At 42.5% G+C, this 23,424-nt stretch overlaps 1 protein-coding gene across 3 annotated transcripts in view; it reads left to right on the forward strand.

Annotated features, from left to right (window-relative positions):
• PKD2L1 (polycystin 2 like 1, transient receptor potential cation channel) overlaps positions 1 to 23,424 on the forward strand; it is a 201,832-nt gene that overhangs the window by 141,701 nt on the left and 36,707 nt on the right. For all 3 annotated transcript variants that reach the window (XM_073548142.1, XM_073548143.1, XM_073548141.1), the window contains exons 3-10: positions 3,175 to 3,302; positions 5,809 to 6,062; positions 6,807 to 7,031; positions 7,773 to 8,001; positions 10,186 to 10,356; positions 12,462 to 12,643; positions 14,608 to 14,728; positions 22,645 to 22,743. In XM_073548142.1, the coding sequence (XP_073404243.1) occupies positions 3,175 to 3,302; positions 5,809 to 6,062; positions 6,807 to 7,031; positions 7,773 to 8,001; positions 10,186 to 10,356; positions 12,462 to 12,643; positions 14,608 to 14,728; positions 22,645 to 22,743 (1,409 nt within the window). The remainder of the gene's footprint in view (positions 1 to 3,174; positions 3,303 to 5,808; positions 6,063 to 6,806; positions 7,032 to 7,772; positions 8,002 to 10,185; positions 10,357 to 12,461; positions 12,644 to 14,607; positions 14,729 to 22,644; positions 22,744 to 23,424) is intronic.

Raw genomic sequence — 23,424 nt, forward strand, 5'->3', positions numbered from 1 at the left:
GTCCCATATCCATAAGTCTTGAGTTTACTCTGTATAATTGTACTCCATCTACTGTACTATGCAAACATATCAAAACAAACTATTCTAAACATAACTGCGTGGTATGGATCTGATGTATTGTACAAGCACCTGTTTATTTTTTTTAGTTGAAGAGTTTGTATTGTATGATCATTTATTTTCATGTATTTGTATGCATATCGATAAGATATTAATATTCTTCGATTACATATTATATTACATACTTTTATATTAACAACAGGATGATGATATTACCATATTTTTCTGTCTATAAGACGCATTTTTTTCCAAAATTTTTTTTGGGGGAAAATGGGGTGTGTGTCTTATAGTTGGAACAAAGACTGTGGCGGCACCAGGAGTCGGGCAATTCTGCGGCGGTCCCGGTCCGACGCTGCCGGGCGATGATCACACTCCCTTCCCAGGCAGGTGCGGGGATGGTGCTCTGTGGTGCGGGGGGGGCTCCAACAGCATTTTGTGAAAGCCCAGAGGCCCGACATATCCATTGCTGCAATGCAGTGGCCTCCGGGAAAATAGCTGCTAGGAGCGGTGCATGCTCAGATCGAGATCCCGGCAACGAGATCGCATTGCCAAGATCTCAATCTGCTGCAATGCGGTGGCCTCCAGGAAAATGGCTGCCGGGGGCGGTGCATGCTCAGATCTCAATCTGAGCATGCGGCGCCCCCCGGTGGCCATTTTCCCGGAGGCCACCGCATCGCAGCAATGGATATGCGAGGCCTCTGAGCTTTCACAAGATGCCGGCGGAGCCCCCCCCCCCCCGCCCAACAGAGCACCACCGCCGAACCAGCCGCACTAGCCTGGGATGAGATTTCCCGGAGGCCACAGCACCTGTCGTACCAGCCTGGGAAGGGAGTCATATCGCCGGACCCCACTCCACCAGCACTGCTGATCCCCCTGGGTAAGCTGAATTTGGACTGTAAGACGGACCCCCATTTGACACATTAATTTTTTTCCCTATTGTCTTATAGTCCGAAAAATATGGTAGTTATAAAAAATATTATAGGCGGTCATTATATTTCATGAGACTCCAGCATTTACTAAATGCAGCACATCCACTGATGTCTCAAATCTATACTGCTGTTTTCTGATTGAGGGTTTGTTCACATCAGCGTATTATAAGTCGCTCCTATGTTCATCCCGAAGAGTGTATGTCACTCAGTATGTCATGCAGGTGCAATGCAAGTGTGTGTTTTTTTTTTCTCGCTTAGCACTCAGATGATATGCGCATGCAATCCACATGTAATGCAATTTCAACCCCTTAAAGACCCCGCATACGCATTAAAAGGGCGGTCGTTACTTATTCCCTCATTGCCGTTTTCAAACTGTGATGGGGAATAAGGGAATAGAGCCACCCAGTGGCAGCGATTCCCACAGGTGTGAGCTGTACATGACAGCTAACACCCTGCAGTATCAGACTTGGTCAGTTTGCAACTGATTGAGGCCGATTAACCCCTAAAATGCTGCTGTCAACCAAGACCCCCTTAGTAACCATCGGACCGCCGCGATGACAATTGAGAGTCTCATTGGTTACAATGGTACCCTGAGGTCATGTGATGACCCCAGGGTGTGGTGATCTGTGAGATCCAGCAATAAGCTCACCGACAGTTTCATACATTGCTGTACGTAAGTAGAGACCACTGATCAAAATATAAATTATACATGTCCCATAGTAGGACTAAGCAAAAAAGTGAAAAAAAAGTTAAATACCATAAGTCAAAAAGTGAAATAAACACACAAAAAAGCGCGCACAAACCCCAAACCACTTAAAATGCAGCATTTGTGATGAAACAAAAATAAACAAAAAAACTTATACATGATTGGTATTGCCGCGTCTGGAAAAACCAACTCTATTTCCTGAGGGGCCACATGAGAGACTGTGACTGTGGCGGAGGGCCAAATCAAAAGGCTAAAATTAATTCTGAGCAATATTAATATTACATTATTTATATTAATGGTATCACTTAATATTGAATAGAATTAAGCATGCCGCCATCCCCCTATATACTGTATGAGCCCACACACAGCCTCCTATATGCTGTAAGAGTCCCCACATAGCCTCATACACAATATGAGCCCTCACATAGCCTCCAATATACAGTATTAGCCCCCCACATAGTCTCCTATATGCAGCATGTGCCCCCCACATAGCCTCAAATATACAGTATGAGTCCCCCACGTAGTCTCCAATATACAATGTGAGCCCCAAATAGCCTCAATATATACAGTGTGAGCCCCACATAACCTCCATATACCTACATATGTCCCATACACATGAAAAAAACACATGCGCAACTCACTCCCCTGCGCGCTACTACTGTTTCAGCCCTCCGGCCGTCTCAGTCCGCAGTTTGCCCAGGTCTGATCTATATCTGTCAGTTCAGAGGGTTCTGGCTGTGAATTTACTGGATTTCGCTGATGTAATTTAGTAGTTCCTTTTGAGGTGTGTGAGAGAAAAAAAAATGGACGGCACACGGACCATGCGTGTGCCCTCTGTTTTTTTTCTTGTACCCATTGACTTGCATTGGTGAGTCCCATCCAATATACGCGGCCACTGACAGCATGCTGCAACTTTTTTTTCCTCAGCCCGATTCCAGTTGAGTAATAACCTCACAGATGAGCACTGCCTCCTTGCATTCAATTTTGTACGCAGATGTGAGCAAACCCTAAGTCGCAGGAAGCACCAGGCCATTGCATGCTCGTGGAAAGTAAAGCACTTGGCCAAAAATGTAACAAAGCATGCCCTCTAAGACCAAGTGCACACAGTGCGTACTTAGTGTTCATTTTCCACGTAGATTTGCCGGCTGAGAATTTGTGGAGTAATACATTAAGCAGATTTAGTAGAAAAAAGCACCAGTAATACATAATTTTTCAGCATTTTTCTAGCCGTTGCACCCCAGCTCCTCCCATTTTGTTGTTGCTGGTAGAAAGTGGCAGCAAAAGTTTGGCTCAACTCCGAGTTGCACCTAAATTTTTGCGACTTCTCAAAGCTTTTACACCAGAATTCCACCATGAAAGCTTTGATGAAGTCTGACAAAACGCCATATGTCACCCCAGCCTGGCTATAGCCATTTTATATTATCTTAGGTGTATTTATATTAACACTGTATCTCTCTTTTGCTGGCAATGTTGTTTTTCTAGTGACCTATGGAATGACGAGCTCCAACACTTATTATTATACCAATGTCATGTCTAAACTTTTCCTGAGTACGGCATCTGACAGTGGGGTTACTTTCCAAAGTATTGGCAGCATGAATGATTTTTGGTCGGTGAGTACAAATATTTCATCATTGCCCACATATTTTAATTATCTCCTATCAGCATACACACAGGGTTAGGACACTTATCTCTCTAGTGTGCTTAAGAGGAAGCTTTCATCAGAAAACAACGTCTTATCGGGTTTCTGTATTAAATGTTTTTTTGCTTTCATCATCACAATGTGGATTAAAAATAAAAAAAATAGAAATCTTACAATTTTCACACTGGCCGCAAAGGTGCATGTTAGACTCTTTCAGCGAGAGTGTTCTCTGCCATATCATTATAATCAGAGCCAGAATTATAAACACAGGTCACCTCTATATGAAGCTGATAACTCAGGATCCACTGATAGGTGACGTCACAGGTGATCCTGCTTCTCGGTTCTTCACAATGATCTTTGCACACATTCATTAGATGCTTCAATACAAAAGATAGGGTCAGAGTTTTTTCGTTGTGGCTAATGTCCATGTGTTGTTTCCTGAAACAGTAGGAAGTTAGATTTCTATTGTTTTTATTTTTTATTTAGTTTTGTTTTTTGGGGGGGTTATTTTTTTTATAAATATTGTGATATGAAAAAAAAAAAAGATAAAATAAAAAACATTCAATATGGCATTTTCTAACGCCACTTTCCCTTTAAATGCATATACAAATTGTCTCTTCAGAGAGAAAGAAAACTAGAACTCTAGTGCCACCTACTGGATGCAGTGATTCTAAAAGTCAATATTGAACCTTTACCGAGCCTTGCAATATGACTTAGGATAAAAGCCAAACCAGAATTTCAATTTGCAGACACAGTGTTTTGGGGTATTGCCCCTCATCAGTGCAAAGTATGAGATCTAATTTGATTAATAAGAGACTCTGGACTGGGGTCTAAGGGATAACGTTTCTCCTTGTGGAGCATGACAAGCAAGCCTGGCATATCAGAGTGAGGAGACTTATATGCCATGCATGCTCCTCTGGGAAATTAAATATTCAAATTGTCTCTTCAGAGAGGAAGCAGACTAGTACTATAGAACCATCTTTTGGACGCAGTAATCCTTAAAGTCTATATAGACTCTTTAAAGGGAATCTGTCACCCCATTTTTCGAGTATCAGCAGCCGGCACAGCCATCAGGGGCTTATCTACAGCATTCTATAAGCTGTAGATAAGCCCCCGATGTAACCTGAAAGATAAGAAAAATTAATTATATTATACTCACCAGGGGGAGGTCCGGTCTTGGTCCGATGGGTGTTGCGGTCCGGCGCCACCCATCTTCTAACGGTGATGTCCTCTTCTTTGCTGCCTGTCATGGCTCCTATAATAATAATAATAATAATAATAATCTTTATTTTTATATAGCACTAACATATTCCGCAGTGCTTTACAGTTTGCACATATTATCATCACTGTCCCCGATGGGGCTCACAATCTAAATTCCCTAGCAGTAGGAATTTCCCCGGAGGAAACCCACGCAAACACGGGGAGAACATACAAACTCCTTGCAGATGTTGTCCTTGGTGGGATTCGAACCACTGAGCCACCGTGCCGCCCTACTCCTGCGCAGGTGCACTACTCTGCCCTGTTGAGGGCAGAGCAGAATACTGCAGTGCGCAGGCGCTGGACCTCTCCTGGCACCTGCGCACTGCAGGACTCTGTTCTGCCCTCAACCGGGCAGAGCAGTGCGACTGCGCAGGAGCCACGACAGGCAGCAAAGAAGAGGACGTCACTGTTAGAAGATGGAAGGCGCTGGACCGGACCGCGACACCCATCGGACCAAAACTGGACCCGAACCGCCCAAGTGAGTATAATCTAACTCATTTTTCTTCTCTTTCAGGTTACATCAGGGGCTTATCTACAGCATTACAGAATGCTGTAGCTAAGCCCCTGATGGCTGTGCCGGCTGCTGATACTCGAAAAATGGGGTGACAGATTCCCTTTAATAAGCCTTGCCATTTGACTTCGGTGATTCATGGTATTGCCACTCATCAGTGAAAAGTATGAGATCTGATCTGGCTAGGTGAGAGGCTCTGGACTGGAGTCTAAGGGGTAACGTTTCTCCTTGAGGTGAGTGACAAGCAAAGCCTGGCATGTCGCTGCTTCCAATAGATGGCGCTAGAGTTCTAGGCCTCTTCCTCTCTGAAGGGACAATTTGCATATTTAACTTCCCAGAGTAGCATGCATGGCTAATAAGTCTCCTCACTCTGACACACCAGGCTTGGTGGAAGTTGGTTTAACTTGACTAGGTGCGCAACCTGTATCGGCTGCAGGTACTGTCTCATGCTACCCTACCAGTACTGACAAGAAGAGTAGCAAAAGGCAAAAGTAGGGAAGAATCAGTAGGGAAAGGTGAAGAGAGAGAAAATGTCTTTGGCCACCATTTGTAGAACCAGCAGTTGTGTCAAGTTACCAGCAAAAAGATAATAAAAAACTAAATAGTGCTGCTGCTAATAATAATAATAATAATAATAATAATATTTAACTGAATTTCTCCTTTTTTATGTCTAATATTCTGCCATATACCTGATTCTATTTACTAGTATACACAGGGACCATTACTCGATGGACTTTATTGGACCAAGTGGTACAATAACGTGTCTCTAGATAACACTGAAAACTCCTTTATATACTATGAGAACCTGTTGCTCGGAGTCCCCCGAATGCGACAGCTGAAAGTGGAAAACAATTCATGTGTTGTTCATAAAGACTTCAGAGAAGACATCTCTGGCTGCTACGATACGTATTCTGAAGACGAAGAGGACAAAAATCCTTTTGGGCTCGTTAACGGGACAGCGTAAGTACTACACGATTTATACCGTTAAATATTTCTGCGCCGCACTCATTAGGGTATTTTCACATGGCGCATGGTTTTTCTCACTGCCCCCCCTATTGCGCTAGTTTTTGCCTAAAAAAACACAACATTTTACTGTCCCAGTACAATGAATGAGATTTCTGAAATCTCAATCACACGTTGCCTATTTTTTCTTTGCAGATTCAAACCCATATCATGTCAATTCTATCAGCGTTTTCGCAGCATTTTTCACGCATTCTAATAAATAGGGGGAAAAGCTAAAAAAAAAAAAAACGCATCAAGCACACAGGAGAGAGCCGGCCAAAGGAAGCGCCACATAATCATAACACAGGTTCCTTTTGTGGCCCCCGTGCACATCTGTTGGCTTAGTGCTCATTCGCGCTCCATCTATCTCTCCTGTCTCCCCCATACAAAGGAAAGCAGCATTCTCTCCCGCCACCTTATCAGGGGTGAGTCAGGAGACCCCCACACATATTAGACTGTCGGACGATCCCACTGATAATGGCAAGCTTGGTTAACTTTAGTCTAAGGTGTTTGGCGGCATTCATCATTTTGCAGTGCAAAGGGTGAAATCTGCATGAAATCCACAGCAAAATTTCAGCTTTTGATGTGAAATTGTAGCGCACAAAAGTAAAAATTAAATTTTTACCTGTTTCTGACTCTGTAAATCATTAATATGCATAACTGAAGGTGACGGGTACAGTAATTATTTCTATTTCTCACCAGATGGACATATTTTACAGAGAAAGAACTGGGAGGCTCTTCCCACTGGGGTAAAATAGCAACGTACAGCGGAGGAGGTTATTATGTAGATTTTCAGTTGACAAAGCAGGATACATTAAGAACGCTCCAAATTCTGAAAAATAATTTGTGGCTGGATAGAGGAACGCGAGTAATATTCATTGACTTTTCAGTGTACAATGCCAACATCAATCTATTCTGTGTCTTAAGGTAAGCACTTATCATACAGTATATGCTCCTATGTGCGAGGAAGTACATGGGGGCTTATGGTCCTGTCACCTAAATTAACGGCATCATATATGTGTAAGAATTTGTTAGTTCAGTTCATGAAATCCAAAGTCAGGCTGAGAATTGCAGTCATAATACCGACTACAAATTACCACCCCTCTGGCCGGGGTCACACAACCATATTTTTCTCAATTGAGAAAATCGGTTCAATTATGCTAATCACACTCTTATCAGATGTGATCTGATTTTTTCGGATGTGGAACAGCTGGAAAAAAAATTCTCCATCTTCTCTATTCTGTCAGTCTATGGTGTCATTCTAGTGGGGTCCAATTTTTTTTTCCACGGACTCACTGACTTGCATGGCCAAGTGCGATCCGAATCGGATGCAAATTGTTCACGCTGCGATTTGTTCCTCGGACAGACTAGGGGTTGAAGTACATTTACAACTTGATCATTCACTTTTCTTGTTTGTTTTCTTTTTTTTGAGTAAGAAAAGTGTTGCAAAATTTTGTGCAATTTTGTTCAAAAAATTCCAGCAAAATCAGATGTAAACTGAGTTTTATATTTGGGCCTGGTTCATTTGTTTTGGGTTTAAGAGTGTAAGCTGTAGGAAAAGATCCAATTTTCACTTGAGGGAGAATAAACTACATTTCTATATTGTACAAAGCAGATTATTGGAAGGTTTCTCTACTTACTTCTCCATTCTTACACCCCTTTCCATAGACTTGTGGTAGAATTTCCAGCTACAGGGGGCGCCATTCCTTCTTGGCAGATTCGTACAGTCAAGCTCATCCGATATGTCAGCAACTGGGACTATTTTATCATTGCCTGTGAAATTATCTTCTGCGTGTTCATCTTTTATTATGTGGTGGAGGAGATTCTGGAGCTGAGAATTCATAGACTGAAATATTTTAAAAGTATCTGGAACATTCTGGATGTTGTGGTTATAATGGTGAGAATTATTTTTTTAATTAAGTGCTATACTTTTCTTCCATTATTCTCCATCTTAATTAATTAAGGTGACTTTGTTGCGTGACCAATGTTTGCCTAGTTTCGCCGCTACATCAGAGGGTACATTTGTGACCGCGACAATCAAGTCGCAAGACGTCCATCAGATTTTTGTGACTCGCATGTCGCAGTACCCTGGGGTTTGCCGTGTGACTCCATTCTCTTGTACTGCAGCGTTTAGTAGGAGAGGCACCTACCGAAAGTAGTGGGAAGATGTGTCGCTGCCAGAGTCGCCCTGCAGCCCCAGCCTTATTTGTACATTTTAACTGAATCATAAAAAAAATCAAGTATATTAAAGGGTCATGTAAAATAATACTATTAACCTGCAGGTATGGGGCTAATCTGACACCTGACACGGTTCTCAAGTTGTCTGAAGCCCACCCTGAGAGCCCAATGCCAAGAGAAAATTAATTTTATTCCTCCCGGCAGCCTTGATTTTTTTAAGTCACGGGGTGGCGCCGACCCGGTTTCAGTTACGCTCTGTGGAAAGAGAATGGCGGCTGTAACCGTGTGCTCGGCAATGACTGAGAGCAGGCTCAGCATTAGAGATGGCTGTCAGTCAATGCAGGGGGCACAGTTACAGCCCTTGCTCTCTGTACACAGAGCTGTGACTGAAGCTGTGCCGGCACCATCCCCATGACTGAAAGAGCAAGGCTGCCAGGGGAATAAAGTTAATTTTGTCCAGGCAGTGGGGCTCTCAGTGCAGGAGTCACACAGTGTCAGAACGCTATTAACCTGCAGATTAACGTCTTATCAGCAAGTTTATAGCATTATTTTACATGACAGGTTCCCTTTAACACCTTTAAATAACTCGTCAGCAGGAATTTGCATGTTAATGTAAAAGCAGATTAGAAATTTAATTGAGCCACAATCTCAATCTGCGCATGAGCCACCACCATCACCATTTTACTGAAGACCACCAGAAGATCAATGTGCACAATGTGCACTGCCCATGACGAAGCTGTGTAGGAGCAGACTTTTAAACAGGAGGTAGGTACAGACACCAGAAGCAGGCGGAGGGGCCGGATAGGAGCCAAAGACCCTACTTACAGTTTTGCCCCTATGCACCTAAAGCTTATTACACAAAAAAACTTAAAATGCTGATTAAAGACCAATCACCATGCGGATTTCTTCCCTAAAGGTATCAATATAACCTATGTAACAGCGCCATTATGGCAATGCCTTTACTTTACATTGCGAAATCATGCTCACAGGTTCTCTTTAAGCTCTAAAAAGCATTTACCAGTTACCATGTCAGTTAGCATCAAATTATATGCATAAAGTCTATGGGCACCTTTGACATGGAAAAAGTATGTTTACATGTATTACTGCTTATCTTTAATTAAAAAATATTGCATTAAGTTTCAGTCTGCAATCTTTATTCTTTCAATCATTTTCAATATTTCTGATATGCAGCTTGGACCCTGATTGAAGTTGCAATTTTTGCAGTTTTCTCTTGTGGGAGTGTCGCTCTCAGAAATAAAGGCTGACTGTGTCCTCTGTGTATACTGTATGCAGGGCATTCCCTCAGTCAGTCAGTAGCTCATCTATAAGCTTGTATCATGCAATTATTTTCTCTTCATGTGCTTTCCTCATTGTTTATAGTATGTTTTCTCTGCCCTCTCTGAGACTGTAGATACTTTCTCCCATATTCCTACTGTAATCTCTAACAATGAGAAAAGATAAGGGGAGAGATGAGAGAGCCATCAGAACTAGAAGCAAGTTCCCTAATGGATTTCTATCAGTTTTGTAGGTCTCTGCTAGAAAAAGCACTTGCAGACATTTTTCAGCAGTCAAATGGTAGAAAACTTTAATGAAGACTATACAGAAAATTTCTTAATTTTGAATGCTGGAACAATTTAAAAAAATGTGAGAAGGTATAAAAAAAACTTTAAATAGTAAAGGCAACCATATATTGACACGTCATCCAATCTGTGAAAAATCTGCCAACTATTATACCACCCCAGTAAAGTAGTGCTTCTCCTATGAGAATGGGGAAGAATATTTTTTTTTCTCTACTGTAAAAAATATTGTGGCATGCTCCCTCAGATGACCTAGGTAGAGAGCAAAATGTGAATATATATCCATGACATATCCATGTTTAAGTAACTGATTCCATTTTGTTAAGCTTTCTCTTGTAGCCATTGCGTTTCATATCTTTCGGACTATTGAAGTGAATCGACTAATGGGAACACTGCTAGAAAATCCCAAAATATATGCAGACTTTGAGTTTTTAGCATTTTGGCAGACACAGTACAACAACATGAATGCTGTCAATCTTTTCTTCGCATGGATTAAAGTAAGTGGAAAGTATTCATGATCTCTTATAGAGAAATATTTTAATTTTAAGTGCAGTGTATTTCCAGACAAAAATGAAATCAGAACATTAATTTCCATCTCGCTTTACAAATGTCATCATCACTGTCCCTGTTGGGCTTTTTCTCTTTGGGATGCAAGGATCGGGCATGCTGGGTTTTAGCATCCTGCTGCCAGATGTGTCTGATAGAAACATGCCTCCCTTGGTGGGAGTCTCAGAGCTTGGACTCCAACAGATGATAAAGTATTGGCATATCCTTACAATATTTCTTAACTTTTATAGGAAGTGAATATTTGTATAAATGGTTAAAATTAATTAATGTAGTTCCATAAGCCTCAGGATGCACTGAAATGCTTGCACTGCTATCACCCGATTTCTGGAGTTGGTAACTAGTTTCAGGGATGTCAAACTTCAAACACACAAAGGGACAAAATTTAAAAATTTGGACAAAGTCAGTGGAAACCTTGATATTTAATTTAAAAAACAGTCTACAATTGAGGAAGTTTTTCCTTATCAAATATAACGATGAACATTTTCATATGGGAACACACTTAAAGGAGTTGTCCCACGAACAAAGGGGCATATATAGAAATCATGGGGCTGCATAGCAGACGCTCTTACTCCCCCCCATCCCCCCGCAAAAAAAAAACAACTTAATATTTGATGGGGTCACAGAAGAGCATATCTCACAACTTTGCAGCCCTTAGGCCGGGGTCACACTGCGTTATAGGCAGTCCATTGACAAACTGCGTTACACCGCGGTATAACACGGTGTAACGCAGTCCGTTAACGCCGCCATTGAGCCCCATTGTTGGGCGCATCGCGGCCTGCAGCGTCTGAGGCTCCGTCACCGCTAGCGCAGATGATTCATCTGCGCTAGTGGGTATAGCATAACGCGATCGCGTTATGCTATACCGATAGCAGCCCGTCAATGCTATGTGTTGAACGGGCTGCTAAAACATGATGTGATCCTGGCCTTACAATTTTCCTCCTATTGAAGATCCTAGATTGCCCTTCCATTGCCCCCATAAAGTACAATGCCAACAAAAGTGTCCCCCAAACACCGTATGATACCCCCACAGTGAATTTCTTTACAGTACCCTCCATATGCACAGTATGATGATCCTACTGTATCCCTCCAACCCCTCCGACAAAGTATGATGCCCCAACTGTAACCCTAACTTAGCCCTCCACACAGTATAATTAGACCCACATAGTCCTCCACACAGTATAATGGTCCCCATAAAGCCCTCTATATAGTATAATGAGCCCCACATAGTCCTACATACAGAATAATGGGCCCAACATAGCCCTCCACATAGTCCTCTAAAATAATGGCCCCACATAGATCTCCATACAGAATAATGGGCCCGCATAGTCCTCTATAATAATGGACCCCACATTTAAATAAATAAATACTCACCTCTCCTCGTTCCCCCGCTGTTCTAATCTCAGCAGCGAGCGCTCTGAAACTCTTCACTGCTCAACACAGTGGGTGCATTATAATGAAGTTGAAGGAGTGTCAGCTGACACTCCCTCTTCCATCATTGATGTCAACTGTATTGGCATCCAGGATGCCAATACAGTTGTAAGTGTGACGATATCGGAAGGGAGGAGGGTGGTGCTGGCATCGCGGGCCTAATATAATCACCCTTCTGTTACTTACCTGGTAAATCCTCTGTGTCTCAGAGCTTTACACTCTGTTTCAAGCTTTATACAATCACAAGCTGCAGCCAATCACTGGTCTCCAAAGCATAAAGGTAAAACAGAAGCAGAAGGGCCTTGGTAATTATCATAGGAATATGTTTGGATTGCATTTTTTTAGAATGGAAGAAAATCCTCTGCATGGAACAACCGAACGTTGAGATAATCTGTAAGGGTCGCTTTGCTTCCGTTTGCATAACTATGCAGCAGATTACTTATTCCATTTGTTTGTCTCTGAAATGGAACAGACATGTAGAATGTTTGAACGGATGTGTGAACGGAGTCTACTCCTAATCTCTGAAAGTAGGATTACAGGGATATGTTTGTTATATATCTATTGCTTGTAACATTAACACTTCCATTGCTCCATTTCTATTCTCCAGATCTTTAAATATATTAGCTTCAATAAGACAATGACCCAACTCTCATCCACTCTTGCTCGTTGTGCAAAGGATATATTGGGTTTTGCCATCATGTTCTTCATAGTATTTTTTGCCTATGCCCAGCTGGGATATCTCTTGTTTGGAACCCAAGTGGAAAACTTCAGCACATTTGTAAAGTGCATGTAAGTGAATATTGTATATAGGCATTCTGTTGTAATTCAGAACTTATATTGGATGTATTCTTAAATTAGCACCTATTCAATGTAAGTATTAAAATCAAGTCTGCTGCATGCCTCACTTAAAGGGAAGTTGTTAGCAAAAAAAATAGCAATTGCAATCTGCAGGTAAAGACCGCTTTAAACATGTTCATCAGTCTAAGGGCTCATACTCGCTTGCGAAAGACACGGCACTCGGACCGGAGCGTGCGGCTACATGTATTTCTATGCAGCTGCACGCTCCGGGTCCGAGTGCTGGCGGCAGTGCCAGGGTTTGCGAGTCTCTCGTGCGAGTCTCTCGCAAGTGAGTATGAGCCCTTACTGGAAGTGCGGCTACAGGAAGACAATAAAGGCATGTTCATCCTCAGCTGCTTATTTCCAGCCATCAGGGCGGTGCTGGGGCTGTGGACAGTCAGTGCGCTCTATACAGGGAGCGTGCAGTAATCACTCTCCCTGCTTCTTGACTGACATCCTGCTCCACATACTTATTGCATAGCTAGATGTCAGTCAAAGAGCGGTGGGCATGATCTGTGAAATGATCACTGACTGTTCACAGCCCCATGACTAGAAATAAACAAATTCAGGGAGAATAAAATTTCATTTTCTCCCTCTATCCACACTTCCAGTTAGAAAGTCAAACATGTTTAAAATGATAGTTAACTGCAGATTACTGCTATGGTTGACTTACAATTAAATATGAAAAATTGCAATGTGCGCTGTGCTCCCACCTCTATATCTCTTGATATAAAAGCTGAATATACTGGTTATTAAATATAAAGCACATACAGTACCACAGAAGGAAAGGGGAGCACTCGCACAGCTGTTGAACCTCGGGATAATGAGGCTAAATTCACACCAGGGAATACGGGTGCCACTTCCAAAGGGATTAAAGAGAAATCCAAAATGTCCATACAGGAGAAAGTGGATAGGCACTTGCCTCCCATACAAAATAATCCTTTATTGTGGAAACATAACAACCACAGCAAGCGGATAAAACAGTGGAAGAAGTGTCAAACAACGATCGTTTCGCGCTACATTGCGCTTCTACAGGTCATATGCAGGACAGAGCTCACACAGCACATATAGATTTCAAATTGGCCAAAAAAGTAAGTAAATGAATCCATATTGCAGAGTATCTCAACACACTCACTGAGAATCCTGCTGTGGGTTGCTGGTATTCGTGCAAATGGTCCAGAATGGATACGTCGCTGCCTAATTGGGGGAAGCTGGCTGTCAGTCAGCATGACACCAGTAGTCACGCCCTGTCAACAGGAAGAGAAACTGCTGCTCTGTTGACAGGGAGCAGTTGAATCTCTGGCAGAAGCGGTCAGAGACCGGCGCTGTGTCCAACAGACAAGTAGTTGCCCCTGTTGGACTACTTGTTAGTTAAAGTCTCGGATATCCCCTTTAACTGTTCACAATAACAGTAATTTTGACCATGGGTGCCCAAACTTTTACATGCCACTGTAGGTGTATATTTTTTCTTTTTCATGATAGACAGCTTAGCTGTTAAGAAGGGAGTGTCAAGCAGTGAACAACTACTTTAACGTCCCGAGACATAGTAAATCTGGCATTTCACACTCCAGTCCTTAACAGCAGGGCACTGGAGTAAGATACGCTAAATTTATTTAAACCGTGCACATCTTTAATAGGTTTTTGCATATTTACCTGTCCCTATTCCAGAAAAAAAAAAAATTGACAATTATTTCCGCCAATTTCTGGAATTAATTAAAGTAAATTTGTAGAAACAAAGAGGGCCCTTTTCATGCCTCTAAATGCTTCCTAATTTTCTTGATTCTTTTGATAAGTGATGGGAAAATCACTAAAAGTTGTAATAAAAAATGACGAGACAAAAGTGAAGAAGAAATGTTAATGGTTTTCCCCTATTGTCCTTTTACAATTCATGTAATTTTATTTCTCTTTTTCTGTAGATTTACTCAGTTTAGAATTATTTTAGGAGATTTTGACTATGATGCCATTGACAATGCAAACAGAATTCTGGGACCCATTTACTTTGTCACCTACGTCTTCTTTGTGTTCTTCGTATTGTTGGTAAGCCTGAAAAGTTCTAGCCGTACGTCAGTATCACATATGCTGTTGTGTCATATGATGCACGTGTGAGCTGTGCTAGGGTTGAGACACATATACAACACATATGGTTTTCAATCGTTGTCAAATTAAGTGTACTGATATCCACTGGAAAAATCCATAGATGTTCTGCAACACTATACGCACTATGTGTAGTTAACAATCTGATGAATGCTAATTTTTCTGTGTGCAAAATGTAAAGTCTCAAACTCTTTCCTGGCACTGTTATTTGATGCATATTTTATCAAGAAAAATATTCAGAATTGAGAGTCCTCAGTGGTTGATACCTTTTAATGGCTTAGGCTACTTTCACACTAGCGTTTTTTTGCGCTGCGTTTGGAGCGCACATGAAACGCATGTCAAAAGTGCATGCAAACGCTGCGTTATTTTGTAGCTTTATTGTGCGCATTAGAACAAAAAATTGCAGCGTTTTTCATGCGTTTGCATTTTTTATGCGCAATAAACTGGAGAAAAAATTCTTGCAACACACTCCACCAATGGGACACCAGTGGGCGTGTCTATGGAAATTCTTTATATAGACCCTGTTTACACCTGAATTCTTCACATTTGCTTGCATTTGACTTGAGAAACATGGATCTGCGCTGGAAGAGCTTTTACTTTGACTTGGATCTGGATATGAGGACGGCTCAGGCTTATGCAGTTGCTTGCCATGAACAGAGGGAGAGAGAGAGGCAGCGAAGACAGCAGCAGCGGCGTATGTGGATACATCCCATTATTGAACTCCAGGAGAGCCGTTGAGTGTACCACACCCTCTACAGCGAGCTCCAGGCAAACCCAGAGAAATTTACGGATTATACCCGGATGACCCAAGAAACCTTTCACTATTTGCTTGGTCGGGTAAAAGAAGTCATCCGGAGACAGGACACGCAGCTCCGGCATGCGATTACTCCTGAGGAACGGCTCCTGGTCACATTAAGGTACGTAGTTTTGCTAAACCAATGTCTGCTGAATTTTCTTGCTTGTGACATGTACTCTTCCAAATCTGGCATAATTACAGTTCTGCCATGTTGGTAACTACAAGCTGCATTAATTTTTGGATGGCATGTATTGAAACAAAGGCTGCAGAATTTTTTTTTTTATTATTTTTTTTTAATGTAACGTGTGTAAAAAAATTACATAAACACAAATATTGTCAACGAAACCAATCTACATCTTCACCAACTCCACAAGGTTCAACAACAGATCATGTTGTAATGAAATCCATAGTTACTAAAAATTTTTCAAACAGAGGATTCCATACAACATGATCTTTTGTTGGACCTTGAGGACTGGAGTTGGGGAACCCTGCTGGATGCACTCTGTGCAATATTCCTAGAATGTAGAGACTGTTCTGGAAAAGGAAAGTCATGCAGATTTGGTTTGTTGACAACACATATCTCCAAGACTGACACAAGAAACAAGTCTCACACAAGAAACAGTAATGGAGATATATGTTTTTGCAAAAACCCTAAGTGTATGGCGCATTGCGTGTAGTCGGCGATAGACACAGTAAACCAATACCAATTTTTTGAAAGCACAAGTGCACATTTATTTTGAAACCAAAAATAAACAAGAAAAATTTTATTATGAATGACGTTTGGGGAAGATTGGGATACTTTGGGTGTGTGGAGAGACGAGGAACGACTGGAGGTAGAGGAAGGGGTTCTAGGAGAAGGGGTGACGAAAGTACTTGGGGAAGGGAGCTCTGGAATGGACATTGAGGCAGGTTGAGACACATTAGGAGGAGATGGTGGATGGACAAAGTTTTTTTTTTTCTTCTTCTTTTTTGACACAGGCATATCCTGCCCCGACCTACTTGCAGCCTGTGACCGCCTTTCTTTTGTAGACCGCCTGGTGACTGTGGACTGTGGCATTGCCCTGTAAAATAGGGAATGCGAATCACCCCTTTGCTGCTCTGTGGTGGCGGTGGCGGTGCTGCTCAAAGTGGCAGTGGCGGTGCTCCTAGAAGGGGAGCATGTTGGGTCGGTGTTACGTGAAGGAGGCTGCGTATCAGGTATCTCAGCCAAAGTTCTTGGGGGACTACGAGGGGGAGAAATGGTGGCGGTGCTCTGAAGATGAGGAGTGGTGGTGGTGCTCCTTTGATGAGGAGTGGTGGCGGTGCTCCTTTGATGAGGAGTGCTGGAGGTGCTCCTTTGATGAGGAGTGCTGGCAGTGCTCCTTTGATGAGGAGTGCTGGCGGTGCTCCTTTGATGAGGAGTGCTGGCGGTGCTCCTTTGATGAGGAGTGCTGGCGGTGCTCTGTTGCTGTTGACTGCTGGTGTCGGTGGCCCAAGCAGGTTCTATGGTGGTTTGGCTCCAAGCTGGTGGTGCTGTGGCGGTGGTGGTGCTCCATGCAGGAGCAGCGCTTGCCATAGTGGTGGTGGCGGCGGAGGAGTATCCAGCAGCACCCAGACTTGAGGTGGTGTAGTGATGTCCGGCTTCGCTGGGAATGCAGGTGGCCGTGCAGTGGTATGCAACAGAAGTCGGTAGTGTGGTTAAGCGAGTCAGCGGTGGAACTGTTGGAAATGACACCACTGACTGCTGAACATACCGATTCTGCTGCATAGCCTGCAAGTAAGCAGTGTTGCAGGCCTGTAACACACTCAGCTGTTGCTCAGGACTAAGGTGTTCCGTCATGCCCTGTTCAATTTTACTGAAAAAATGGTGCGCTGGTCTGTTGAGGTCGACCTCCAGACGGTCAAGGCGCTGGTCGACAGAGTGGAAGCGGTGTTCCATGTGGTTAAAACCACGTTCCATGTGGTTAAAACCACGCTCCATCAGGGAAAAAACGCTTTCCGTTCTTGCGGCCAGCGCCTTGAGGCTGACCTTAAAGGCCTCGCTCAAGTGCATGAACTCGGGCATGACATTCCTGTCCAAGGCCCTCTGCCGCTGGCGGGTATTGCCCGCATAACCAGTAACAGCGACCTGGGACAGGGGAACACCTGATGGACCAGCTTCCTGGTCACCAGCTGTCTGTATTGCTGACCTGCAAGGTGCTTCCTGGCTGTCAAATGGCTGGGACGGGTCCGAGGTCGATCGATGAAGAACCGCTCCCGGGACAGGGTCAGGTTGCAGGGTACTGCTCCAAGTGCTATGGAAAGAAAGGGAAAACAATAGTATCATGCATTTACAAGAAGCATCACCTGTGGAATAGAAAAGCACATATTAAGAACAAACGAAAAAAAAAGTATGCTCTGCTGGCAAGGACCGGTCTCAGGAAAGCCAACTCGCGATGGTAGCAGTACTTTCTTCTGCGCCTTGCCGCAGAACCACTCCGAACCTGTCCCTCAGCACGAACATCAGTGTTGAAGCAGTCCTTCATCGAGCGCCAACGTGTGCGGATTTTTTTCACTGTTGGTAAAAAAAAAAAATTAAAAATGCACTAGTTTAACATCATTCTCACCACACACACCTGATTTAACTTTGAAAACAGTCACTGCTGCAGCACCAATAAAATTCTAGACACAATGCAGTAACTGTTGAGACGGAGGACACTGTTATGTTTCCTGCTACAATATATGTATCAGCGAAAACAGTATCATCAGGAACAAGAGTGAAAACAGGATCAAGACAGCAGTTGAAAAATCAATCACAGTTCTCAACAAGGCATTGGTGCTTTTCATGCAAGATTATATCTTGCCAAAAAAAACACCACCACCGTCAGGTCCACAAAACAATGCAGCAGTAGAAGACACAAATCAATCAAAGTTCTCAACAAGGCATTGGTGCTTTTCATGCAAGAATATATCTTGCCAAAAAAACACCACCACCATCAGGTCCAAAAAACAATGCAGCAGTTGAAGACACAAATCAATCACAGTTCTCAACAAGGCATTGGTGTGTTTAATGCAAGAATATATGTTGCAAAAAACACATCAGCACCATCAGGTCCAAAAATAAATGCTGTATCACAGAGCATCTTTATACTTACTGAACGCCCTTTTTGAAGCTGCAGAGGCGCTGTCCCAGCTATCCATCATCGCTGCGGCCACCTCATTCCAGAGCTACCGGGTCACCACTGTGTCTTTGTACTGCTGGTCACGGCTGTCCCACAACGGGATGCGCACCTCAACGAGGCGGATGAGGTGCTCGTTGTCTATGTAGACTTCTTGTCATCCCGCTGTGGAACCTAGAAAAAAAAATATAGAATTTTTAGAAGTTTGGAAAAGATACCAAAAGAAACAGAAAAGAAGCAAGAGAAAGAAAGACAGAAAAAAAAAAATATATACTCACATTACATCTCCTCGCCACGACTTGACAACGCTGCTCCCGCTCAGAATCCTCAGACTGCTCCCACTCAGACGGCTCCCGCTCAGACCGCTCCAACTGCTCCCGCTCAGACCGCTCCCGCAATCCATCTTCACTGCCCGTGTCCGATGTCTGTAAAGAAAGAAAAAATTAAAACATATTTCTAGAGGCAGCTATACTTACCAAAAGGCAGCAAGATTCTCACCTCACGGTCAGCTTGGGCCAGTTCTTGCCGAGATGGCGAATAGACCGATCCAGAAGAAGACATGCTGAAAAGAAAACAAAAAATACATTAGTACATAATAAATTGTACAGGACACACAGACATTATTTTTAAGAATACTCACATTTTGGCTCCTGAAGCTTGAATCCACACTTGTAGGCTCTTGTAGAATGCTTGTCTGGTCTCTGCAAGGCTGTATGTAGAGTAATTGTCTGACCCTGAAGACACCTTCTTTTATGTACACTCCTCCAAAACAATGTTGCTTGTTTAGGGGGAGTTCTAGACAAGTGTCTAGACATTGTTTACTCAAATCGCGTGCGCGCACAAGGGGCTGACGTGCACGGTGCCAAGCGCTCGTCAGCGACCACGTAGACTGTAATGCTATTTTTGGGCGCACGATTTTTTAAACAATGCCGCCGGAAAAAAAAATGCAACATGTAGTGTACGGCGCGTCTGGGCACACACCTGTAAAATGTTGCCACAGGTAGATCCATTCTTTTTTCTCTTATTGTGTGGCGATGAGAATTCATCCTTGTCATGTAAATATACTAAATGTCCTACTGGGGGTCTGTATGTGGGGGAGACCACGCAAAAACTGAGAACAAGGATGAATTCTCATTGCCACACAATAAGAGAAAAAGAATGGATCTACCTGTGGCAAAACATTTTTGTATCCCTGGTCATAGCATGATGGACATTAAATTACTTGAATGAAAAGGTAACTTCAAGTCTCAGAGAGAGAGAAGAATCTCTGAGTACAAATTTATGAAAACTTTTGACACATTCAGTACAGGTATTAATGTGTCGCATGGATTTATGTCTTTTTACATCAATTAAGGAATCTGCTCCTCAGACCTTCTGGGGTCATCACAACACAGACCGGCAATCAGAAGACCATAAAACCTTCACACTGCTTATCTCTGAACTGCTCCAATATTTATGCTTATCTCTCTCCCACAATGACTATTCCGCTTCACATCACTTGTCTTTTTCTATTGAGTTATTTATGTGCTGTCTTGTGTATAAATAAGTTATTCTTCTTCAGATTTTGTATTAGTCTAGCCTGATGAAGAGACCTGCGTAGTCTCAAAAGCTTGCAATGTGTTACCATCTTTTAAGTTAGCCATTAAAAGGTATCAACCACTGAGGACTCTCAATTCTGAATATTTTTCTATCTACTGGCTAACACGTGCAAAGATATACATATTTTATCAAAATAATTTACTCATCAAATCGGCCACGTGTAAATTCACCATTATAGCATTGTAAGCAACATTAACTTACAAAGCACATATTGTCACCAGAGATTCATACATACGTACCTACAAGATTTCTATATAAAATCCTACATAAACATGGTGTCACCGGTTTACTGCAACAGCTCGGAGCCAGAAGACCGCAGCGTCTGAGTTCTCCTACTCTTGCACTGATTAGAAACAATTCACCTTCATATTAAAAGGTGTAAATTTATTTTAGCAGTGCAGGGGTTAATCTGCTCAGTTGAGAGCTCCTGGAGGCTTTCCTGCATTAAGGCTCTCAGCTGTGCACTTTTAGGGCTCCGTCACACATAGCGACTCACCAGCGATCCCGACAACGATATCAACTTGTCAGGATCGTTGGTGTGTCGCTACATGATCGCTGGTGAGCTGTCAAACAGGCAGCTTCACCAGCGATCAGCACCAGCGACGCCGAGTGGGCGCGTCGCTGTGTACGTTAGTTACCAGCGCGCTGATGCAGGGAGCTGGTAAATAAGGTACACATCGGGTTTCTAAGCAGCGCGCATCACTTAGAAACCCGATGTGTACCTTGGTTACCAGCTCCCTGCATCAGCACGCTGGTAACTAAGGTACACAGAGGGTTTCTAAGCACAGCGCGCTGCTTATAAACCCTGCGTTTACCTTAGTTACCAGCACGCTGATCGCTGGTCTCCCGCCTGTCACACGCAGCGATGCGTGCTGGACAGCGGGAGACCAGCGATCAAAAAAATGTCCAGGGCTTTCCAACAACGATCAGCGATACCGGCAGGGGGGCCAGTCACTGATAGGTGTCACACGCAGCAATCTTGCTGGTGAGATCGCTGTTGCATCACAAAAGTTGTGACTCAGCAGCGATCTCGCTAGCGAGGTCGCTATGTGTGACGGGGGCTTTAGCCACTCCTATCTCTTATATAATCTGGGCCCTGGCTAGCACTCATTGTCAGAGGATAGCTTTTGCTGCATGGCTGGAGGTTGTTAGTGGTTATTATTGGAGAAAGGGCATTTGGTGGATTTATCTGTGACTGTTGCTAGGTTTTGAGTGTGTGATAATTCCCTTTCTTCTCCTGCTTTGGTTTAACCTCATCCTCCACTCCCCCGGTGGATTCCTCTGTGATATGTGTGAGTATATTTGCATGATTGGTATTTTCCTTTTATTCCTGTTCATATTACCTTGCTAGCCTGGCTGGTGTACTAAGATACACTACTAGTCCTCTCTTCCCTGGGTGGAAGAGGGGTATAGAAGGAAGGCGGACTCAGGAGGTAAGGCAAGGTATGTGGCTCTGGTGTCTTCACCATTAGAAGTAACCCGGCAAGCTAGGGCGATTAGGGACGATTAGGGACAGGGAAGAAGCCTCTGGTCCTGGGAAACACCCAACAACAGTCATGACACATGTAGTCAACAGCCCACTAAATATATAATTTCAAAAGTTATAATGTTATACAGAAAAACGGCATAAAAATATACATAAAAATAAAGTCAGCAGCAAAGACTTGGGTATTTATAGCATGTGATCCATATATAAATATGATATGATATATGATGTTACGATTACGAATGTATTTTTTTTATTACATATGAATTTTTAAGCCACGTGATCTTATTACTTGGTTAGATCAACAGGATATGCACAAATTTTATGCTATGACATTACAATATTGTTTATGCACTGACACTTTATGTGATTAACTTTATGCATATAAGATCTACTCTGCCCTTCCCTGTTATTTATATGTGGATCACGTGCTACAAATACCTGAGTCTTTGCTTCTGACTTTTTATTTTTATCTATATTTTTGTTCTGTTTTTTTTTTTATGTACAACATTACAAATTTTGAAATTATATATTCAGTGTACTATTGACTCCATGTTTATGTAGGATTTCCCATGATAGTAGTGTCCTTGTCGGTAACTACTGTTTTTTTGGCATATGGCCTTTATAATACTATTGGTTACATCATGTTATCGGTTCAAATGATATTGATTCTAAGATTTCTATGTAGAAGTTTAGAAATAATCATAGACATATTATCAATCTAGAAATTGTCCGAACCCAAGACATACGGTACCTTTCACATGATATAATAAAAGTCTGTATACTGCTTCCGAAGCATGGCGTGCCTTCAGTCTTTCTTACCCATGTTTTTCCTTTTTAGAATATGTTTTTGGCTATCATCAATGACACATATTCAGAAGTAAAAGAAGAGCTCTCAAATCAGAAAAATGAGTTGCAATTTTCAGACATCTTAAAGCAGGTATGGCCCATGTTCTACTGGGGTTCGTCAGGAGGAAATGATTCTGATGTCCTCTCCACTACCTATAATGTCTAGGTTTAAGTAAATTATAAAATTTATTATTACACAAGCAGTACATGTCATCAAGAAGGTGACATAATCTGTGGTACATTCTTTAAAACTTGTCCATACAGGCGTAATTATTTCTGTCTATAATGGGAGCCATGAATCTTTGTTCAATTGGGAACCATCATTGATGGAGCATTATGTTGATGGCTATAGTAGTACCCCGACCTGTGCTATTCTAACAGTCAAAAGTGACAGAACCCCTAGTGTAGGTGCGTAATAGAGCAACTAATGGCAACTGTTGATCAAAGCAGATGGCGAGCCTTTAGCTCACATTTAGCTTCAAGAAGGGTTGTCCTCAGCTAGATCTTATCGGCCATTATTGTGTTGAACCTGGGCTTACTAGAGGGTCACCTGTTACTCTTGTGGGCCAGTCTGTCCAATATGAGTAGGAGTCATCTTTTTATGTCCATTACTGATTTTAAGGACAATGTGTGTTCCTGAAATCTGCTGCAAATAAAAGTGAACGCATAACAACCAAACTTTTAGAAACAGAGCAGTTTCTCGAAACGAAAACACTAGATGGAACTTTTTTTTGCATTTTTGGTTTGCTAATAAGTGTTATTGTTTCCATTT

The sequence above is a fragment of the Dendrobates tinctorius genome, unplaced genomic scaffold, assembly GCF_039654945.1.
Source record: "Dendrobates tinctorius isolate UK_male_01 unplaced genomic scaffold, ASM3965494v1 ptg000156l, whole genome shotgun sequence".
Taxonomy (NCBI): Eukaryota; Metazoa; Chordata; class Amphibia; order Anura; family Dendrobatidae; genus Dendrobates; species Dendrobates tinctorius.